Here is an 8,843-nt window from a genome sequence, read left to right on the forward strand (position 1 = left end):
AAGGGAGGGGAAAAAATGAGGAGCTGATGCCAGGGGCTTAAGTGGAGAGCAAATGTTTTGAGAATGATGAGGGCAATGAATGTACAAATGTGCTTTACACAATTCATGTATGTATAGATTGTGATAAGAGTTGTATTGAGCCCCTAATAAAATGATTTTTAAAAATGTGCTGAAAAACTCAGCTTATACTTGAGTATATATGTGTATATACATGTATATATATTTATATAAAAAGAAAACTTCTTAGCTGTACCATACACCTCGAGGGAATGAGTCACTGGGCCTGGGGGCTCAGGACTATATTAATTCCAGTGGACATCAAGGTCAACTGAAATAAAATAGTATACAAAGACATTATTCTAGATGCTATTTTGATAATCTGAAAAGCTTGTGAGCAGCCGGCTACGGAGCAACTACTGGTGTCTTCCTGTGTGAAGAACAGAAGAGTGAAGAACCAAAGACATGGAGGAAAAATTACTCCTGTGGACTAATGGCTTCCATGAGACCCAAAGAACTAGATGGTGCTGGACCACTACTGCTGACAGCTCTGAAGATCACATTAGAAGGTCCTGGAATGAGTGGGGGCAAAAGGTGGTACAAAATACAAAATCCTAGAAAAAAGACCAGCCTTATTGGTTGGAGAGAGACTGGTGGAACCCCTAAGTCCAGAGTCCTTAGTCACCCTTCAGATCTGTGGCTCAAATTTCTGGCAAACGATCGACAGGCTATAAGGGGAAGGAAAACACCAGGGGAGCACAGCTCCTTGGAATAATAAACTGTTTGAGACCAAAAGGGCAGCATTTGTCCAACGACAAAGTTCAGAATGTGGGAAAGGTGATGTCACATTATAGGGATTGTAAGCAAGGACATGAAACAAAATGCGTATGTATTCTTGAATGGAAAATTGATTTGCTCGGTAAACGTTCACCCAACTCATAATAAAAAAATTTTAAAAATCTTAGGAGAGTCAGTAAGTTATCATTTATCAAGGTAGCTGTGCATGACTCAATGAATAAAGATGAAACAATTTTCCAACAAGCTCCTTGATAGTCTTGTGTGCTGCAAGAAAATCTACCAAGACTATCCTCTTGGAGTCCCCCAACGCAGTCCCAGAACCTTCTGAGCTCCTTGACAGCCTTTCCTGTAACTGGCTTAGCAGATCTGCACTGTTGCTTGAGGGCACCTTCCTGAGACCACATCTGCAGCCCTCCACTGACCACAGAGGCACGCTTCCCTCTGCTTTGTTTGAGATGGACCTATGTATGCACGAACTGGAACCTCAGTAGCAATGCTTTATTTACCCATGTATTCATTACAGTTGAAACAATAGAATTAAGATACAGGACAGTCACTCACCAGAGAATCCCTCCATAAAACAAGGAAAACACAAAATAAAAGATGATTGACCCCCAGGTCACAAGATGATTGATCCAGGTCCAGAAGTGAGTTTCTAAAGCCATCTGAAAGGAGACAGAGTAAGCCATTGTTAGAAATACAGCACGGTCCCTTGTTTGAGAGTGCCATAGCAGAGCTCAGCAGGGAAGAAACACTAGTTAAAGGATCCCAGGATGAAACTGAATCATTTCAAGTTTATAATACTTTTCTTCTGTGAGGTAGAACACTTAAATTTCATGTGAGTATTCTCAACTCAATGGCCTGAAATAAATGGTGTACTCTCACATTATATGCCAAGAAATGAACCTTAATTTGGCCAATATAATCACACAAGGCTTTCTAAAATAATGGACTTACCAAAGAATTTTTGACGAAAATGAAAATGCATTACTAAAATAGCAATCAGTAAAATTATTTTATTATTGAGAAGAGGCCAAAGCAGTGAGGAGGATTTACTCGGTCGCTCTGTGACTGGGTGCAGACTGTTTCTCATGATGGGAACAGAAAGCCTCATCTTTCTCCCACAGCAAGAACGGTGGTTCAAACTACCCTCCTTGCAGTTATCAGACCAGCCTGTAACCCACAGTTCTCATTTCATTCAGTATCTTACCTTCACTGTAACTGTAATGACCATGACAGTGAAGACCAATGTGCCAAATGTCCAGTTTCCAAACATCTAAACAGACAGAATCAAGTTATTTTATTATGTGTCAATATTGTATGTCAAAATTCAATCAGATACAAGGCAAAAAGTATTTTTGTTTCTGTGCTAAGAATCACTTGCTTTATTTACATCTGTTACATCAGACATATGACTATTTAGAAGTTGAGTGTATAAGAAATGTCATATCACATTATTATTGTGCACAAAGATGCCTTGGAGAATATCATCAGAATGGAAACCCCAAGATGCGTTTGGAATTGTGTAACGCTTGCCATGTAAGTGCATGTTCGAATAACAAAATCCATAGCGACTGCTTTCTTTTGTCATACAGTAGCATTAACAACACACCCTAGCCAATCAGATCTGTTCTCTGAAGTCACTGCGCAGAAGGAGAGCAGGCACTTGCCACTCTATTTCTGGACGTGGCATAAGCAGAACAAGAAATTATACCCAAGACTAGTATCTGGAATTTCTCATCAAAAGAGTCTATATAACAATGCTGTTGATCCAGTCAGACAGGATTCCACTGGGCTTGAAAGCCAAAACTTACTGAAGTTTATTAAGAATACCAAATCCCAAAAGAATGCTAGGACTTTTTTTTTTACAGACAACATGGACACAAATATAGACATTCATTTAAGTCAAATGTTTAAATAAATTTAGTTTTCAAAGTAATCATGATTTTTAGCATTGGCTTAAACATTATTTAAAAGGCTATTTTTAAAAAGTTGGAGTTACTTCTAAAAATGCACACTTGAGAGAAATTGTTTAACCTTTCTGTATCTCATTTCCTCACTGTAAAATGTAGAAAAACTTCATAGGTTTCTTTAAGAATTAAGGTATAAGAAAAGCATAGGGTACTTGATACCTAATAAACAAGTAATAAAAATGTCTTATTAGCCATGAAATATTAGTACTCAATCCCTTTCCTACAGGCATTTATGTCCAAAAAACCCGGAGAAGTACACTGGGCCTCATCCTGCATTTGTCATCTCTAGAAACGACTTAGAAATGCTGACGACCCCTGCTCTGTCCTGAGTTGATCTCGGCCTGCAGAGGAGGACCAGTCTCCTCCTCCAGGGCGACGGAGCCAGGTGTGGGGCGCTGGGCTGAAGGCGGAACAAGTGCACGCTGCCTGGCCCTCCACAGCTGGTTTTACTGGGCCCTGACTGCAGACCACTTAGGCGGTGGGGTTCCTTAGGAACCGAGGAGAGTTTGGGTTGCCTTCTGCACAGGACCCAGAGCTCAGTAACACAAAACCACACACTAGCAAGACCTTTGATTCTGGTAGTAAAATCGACAGGAGTAATTAATGCTCAACGGTTAAGTCTGCTACCTCTTTCCATTCAAACATCCCCTTGAGCAGGCTGGCCATGCAGTGAGGGACAAAAGGGGTTTCCGAGATCTGACTAAAGAGAAGGTGACTTGGGCTTACATTTGGATTTGGGCTTAGTGACATGTATTTATGTCATCTTTTGACAACCTGGCAGTTTGGGTGTGTCACACTGTGGTGGCTTCTGTGATGTTGAAAGCAATGCCATCAGTATTTCAAGTACCCACTGTGGACAGGTTTTTGGACTTAATAAGGTCTAGTGACTTACTTCTGAAAACCGGCCAACCAAAAGCTATGTGTCACAACAGAATAGTGTTCAATATGCTCCTAGAAAGCGAACACCCTAGACTGGAAGGCACTACACAGCAGCTGTAACAATAGACTTACACATGCCAATGATTAGGGAACTGCAAATCAGAGCCGGCAGCTACAAAAGCAGAGCCGGCAAATCAATACAAAAGCTGTCCGAGCGAACTCACTGGCAACTAACAACAAACTAACAAATTCACGTCAGTCACAGTCATTTTCACATCAACTACAGTTTGTGTTTGTACCTGGATGCTCTGGTTTCCTTACAGTGGGCCTACCAAAATACGTAAGGTTTAAATCAAAACGACTGCCATCGAGTCAACACCAACTCGTAGTGACCTAAGGACAGGGCAAACCTGCCCCTGTGGGCTTAAACCTCAGACGAGTAACTCTTTACGGGAGTAGAAAGCCTCATCTCTCTGCCGGAGTGCCTGGTGGTTTTGAACTGCTTGGGTTAGGAGCCCATCACCTACCCACCACGCCCCCAGGGCTTTAGACTTGGCTGGACTTGGATCTGCTCATGCTCGAGAGAGATGCTCACCACACTTTCTACCTGCCGTGGCCTATTTCCCAGATCTCTTCTTGCGAATTAAATTGTCACCAATTATTTCAATAAAGCTGAGCTTGTATCTTAAGCCTATGCTATGCCAAACAAAATGCCAGTCCTTGAGTAACAAGTTCAAGTGCCTGTCCTTCATGGAGCTGACTTAAGTATAGGAAACTGACCATAAACAAATAAACCCCCCACTATTTACTTTCAGATGGAGACCAGGGCTACGAAGGACATGAGGCAAAGGTCAGGGAGGGATGGAAGGTGAGGGAGATGGTATGTTACTGGAGTGACAAGGAAGGCCTCGTCAAACCTCTGATGTTCCCACCGAGACCTGAACGGAGGCAGCCATGTGTCCTTGGGAGCAAAAGGCACTCACGTGGAGAAGCGGTGAGTGCAGAAACCTGCAAAGGAACCCAGTGGCCTCGCCAAGAAACAAGGAAGCCAGTGCGCATGAGCAAAGGGTTGGGATGGGAGGAAACAGACTCAGAGGTAAGAAAGAGTAGGTTCACAGTGAGATTTCATATGAAATGTGATTAAGAAGTTACTGGTGAATTTAAGCCAGTAGAGGCAGGATTTCATTTTAAGAGACTGTCTAGGAGCTCTCTGGAGAGAGGAAGAGCAGAAGCAGAAACAGGAAGGAAGCAGTTACTATGGTCCTGACAAGGGGTGGTGATGTGTTAAGACTGTGGTGGCGGGTGGAGCGCGTGGAAAAATCCAAGATTTGTTGTGACATTAGAACCAGTGTGACTGCATATGGGGTGATTCCTAGATGACTACTAGAGCAATTGGGTAAAAAGTGGTTCCAACTTTTAATACAGGGAAGATTAGAAGGGAAGTGAGTTGGACAAAAGACCAAGAATCCTGTTAACTAGATAACGTTTGAGAGCCTATGATATTTTTAAGTGAAGCTAGATAGTTTTAAATGAGTCTGGGAAGAAAAGGCAGAGAGAGATGTCATTTGGGGAGCTTTCAACATAATATTGTTGTTGTGAAGTGCGGTCAAGTTGCTTCTGACTCATAGAGACCTTCTACACCAGAGTGAACCACTGCCCGGTCCTGTAGCAGCCTCACAACTGTTCGTAAGTTCAAGTCCACTGTTGCAGGCACTGTGTCAGTCTATCTCATAGAGGGCCTTCCTCTTTTCCACTGTCCTTCTGTTTCACCAAGCATGACGGCCTTTTCTAGGAACTGGTCTCTCCTGACAGCATGGCCAAAGGACATGAGACGAAGTCTCGCCAACCTTCCCGCTAAGCAGCACTCTGGCTGTACTTCTTCCAACAGACTAGGTCATATTTACAACCATGGGAAGAACGAGGATCAATGCAGACACAAGACAAAATGGGGCCCCCAGTCACCACTCCATTGACAACAGTGGCTCTCAAATGAGGTGGGTCTGTTTACCTCCAGGATTTGGAGACACGTTGGCTGTAAAAGAGAAGTTCCTGGTATCCACTGGGGTGAGGCTAAGAAAACTGCTGCAGTCTCTAATTCAAAGGGCAAGGCCCATCCCTGCCCAAACAAGTAATCATCTGGCTTCAAATGTCAATAGTGCAGAGGTTTTAGAAGAGAAGACTAAAAAAGAAGGGGGCGGAAGGAAGCCAAAAAAGAGAGGGGTGTTCAATTCTACAATAATAATAATCTACTATGAACAGATGGATAAGCAGACACATGGGCTGAAGGAGTGTGGGAGCATCAGTGGAATTGTACTCATAAATATATATGGATTTGAACATGGTAGTTGTAGGTGGGTATTAACTTTTGCTGCAAATATGTCCTTGCATATGATGTGGAGCATAGAGGGGCAGTTATGAAAAAGTCTTAGACACAGCACCTTAAGGAATGAGTCACTGGACCTGGAAGCCTAGGAGCATAGTTTTGGGGACACCAGGGTTAATTGGCATAGTATAGTTCACCAAGAAAATGTTCTCAAGTCAGTTTTGAGAATCACAGTGGCTGGGGTTTTCGAAGCTTGTGAGGGACCAGCTAAGGTGAAACTATTGCTCTCCAAATTTGGAGAAAGAAGAGTGATGCAACTGGAAGACACACGGAACAATTAGTCAAGTGTACAAATCTTTTTTTAAAATTTGTATCTACATATTTTTTTCAATGAACCATGTGAGCTTACACATCCAGAAGAACTAGGTGTAACTTGGATACCACTGCCAGCTGCTCTGAAATTAACAGAAAATCCTGTACAGAGGGGGAGAAAAATGTAGAAAACCCTTCTAAATCATAAACTGGCCAGGCTTAATGGTTGCCTAGAGATTGGTGGAATTCCTGAGACTATTGCCTGCAACTGCACTCACCCCTGTAGCTCAATTTTCAGCCAGACAGTAGTCCGGTCTATAAGGAGCCCTGGTGGTGTAGTGGTTACAAGGTGGGTTCTGCAGTTCAAAACCACTAGCTGCTTCCTGGGAGAAAGATAGCACTGTCTACTTCTACAAAGAGTTACAGTTTCAGAAGCCCACAAATCTACCCTGTCCTAAATGTCCAATGAGTCAGCATCCACTCAATGGCAGTTAGTTGTATGTTTTAAAAAAAAATCATTTTATTGGGGGCTCGTACAATTCTTATCACAATCCATACATCCATCCATTGTGTCAAGCACATATATACATTTGTTGCCCTCATCATTCTCAAGACATTTGCCTTCCACTTGAGCCCTTAATATCGGCTGCTCATTTTCCCCCTCTCCCATTCCCTCCTCCCTCAAGAACCCTTCATAATTCATAAATTATTATTATTTTGTCATATGTTACACTGTGTGACGTCTCCCCCCGCCCTCTTCTCTGCTGTCCACCCCACACAAGTCAGGGATGCATTCATTAGAATAACCAACCATTTGAGATCTAAGGGCAGCATTTGCCTAAGGACAATGTTCAGAAGGCTTAGGAGACAAGGAGACGCACAGACAGGGGGAGATGGAACGAGTGATGTCACATGGCGGGGATTGCAATCAAAGAGATGAAGGACACTGTGTCTGAATAACAATGGATGGATGTACACCTGTTGCTCTGCTCTGTAAACTTGCACCCAATTCACATTAAAAAGTCAAAAAGCGAGAGAGACTGGTGTTACTGAAGCTGAGAGAAGATAATGTGGCAGGCAAGGGAACTTTATAAATTGTGCCCAATGACTGAGTTCATGAGGGCTGAGACAAGCCCTTGATTTAGCAATGTGGAGCTTGGCTGGTGACCTCAAGAGCACAGTGTTGGCGAAAGCCTGACTGGAACTGGTCCCAGGGAGAAAAGCATGCCAGTCCCAAGAGCGAACAGACAGCTTCTAGGAGGGCAGCTCTACAGAGCCACAGAGAACTGGAGCCAGAGTCAGGGTTACGGGACCAAGGAAGTGTGTTTGCTTGTGGGTGTGGTGTTGTTGTTAGCAAATGGGAGAGCATGTTTGTACTCTGGGGAACTTGATCCAATGAGAGACTGATTACACAGGACACAGGGTAACTTTAGGAGTCAACTCTCCAGTTAGACAAGGCAGGATTTAGGAATGCACCACAGACGAAAACCTTTTCCGTAACAGGCTTACACATCTATGTATAGAAACCAATTATCCAATACTAATGAGCTTGTTATTACAGGTGTGACATTTCTGACTCATTCATTGCTGGGTCATAGCAAAAGCAGCAAGGTAAACATTTCTGGTCTCCTCTTAGGTACAGCTATCCCTAATGCTCCATTAAGTGGCGGCAATGTTGTTAGCACTTTGTCGGATAAATATATGAACACATGGGGGAATTTTATAATAAACTTGAAAATCAAAGGTCTTTATAGCATACTCTTCATATGAAAAATAAAATCTTTCTCTACCTCGAGGGGGCTTCAAACTTTTGTGGAAAAATGTGAAAGATAATGAGATTTCCCTACAACCTTTTTGAACCACCTTGTATTGGAATTATATTGTATACATGCTCTTGAATGTCCTGCATGGCAATTACAGTAGTTAATCATTCGAACTGAAATAGATAACCTGCATTCTCTGGGGAATAGAGATACAAAACAGTGTTATTTTGAATCTTAACACAGAGCTCTTACCATTTGATGGTTAGGTTTCAACGGCTGATGACATGTACAGCATGAAAGAGAAATTCATTAAGGATAGGAAATAGGGGGAGAAATTGTTAAAAATTCAAGGAACAAAAATAATGGCAAATAATGCAAAAGGGCTTCTATTTCACTTTCTCCCCAAATTATAACCTGCATTTTCATCTCCTTGGTCTACCTTGCTTTGCTAATTATTTTTCTCCAACTAATCTGGCAAATGGGGCATACCTAGAATGTTTGATGTGGGGGTGGAGAATTACTCTTTCTTCCTTCATCCTTCCCTACTTCATATGCTGGCACAGTTTAGATTTTAGAATGCTATCACAAAGAGGAAGTGCTGAAACCCTGGTGGGGACTGAGCATGATAGCGGGACAGGAGGAAAATCAAGGGAAATAGAGGAAAGAGCTGGGAGGCAAAGGGCATTTATAGAGGTTTAGATAAAGACATGTGCATATGCAAATATATTTATATATGAGGATGGGGAAATAGATCTATGTGCCTATATTTATAGGTTTAGTATTAAGGTAGCAGAAGGA

The 8,843-nt window shown here is 42.4% G+C and overlaps 1 protein-coding gene across 1 annotated transcript in view; it reads right to left on the reverse strand.

The window, feature by feature from the left end:
- The window catches only part of ATP11B (ATPase phospholipid transporting 11B (putative)), a 99,190-nt gene that overhangs the window by 20,123 nt on the left and 70,224 nt on the right, over positions 1 to 8,843 (reverse strand). The window contains exons 26-28 of the mRNA XM_045294987.1: positions 8,298 to 8,321; positions 2,006 to 2,071; positions 1,357 to 1,460 (exon numbers count right to left, since the gene is read on the reverse strand). Coding sequence (XP_045150922.1) covers positions 1,357 to 1,460; positions 2,006 to 2,071; positions 8,298 to 8,321 — 194 coding nt within the window. The remainder of the gene's footprint in view (positions 1 to 1,356; positions 1,461 to 2,005; positions 2,072 to 8,297; positions 8,322 to 8,843) is intronic.

This window comes from Echinops telfairi, unplaced genomic scaffold, assembly GCF_000313985.2.
Source record: "Echinops telfairi isolate 266 unplaced genomic scaffold, ASM31398v2 ScPeMD7_4225;HRSCAF=4972, whole genome shotgun sequence".
Taxonomy (NCBI): Eukaryota; Metazoa; Chordata; class Mammalia; order Afrosoricida; family Tenrecidae; genus Echinops; species Echinops telfairi.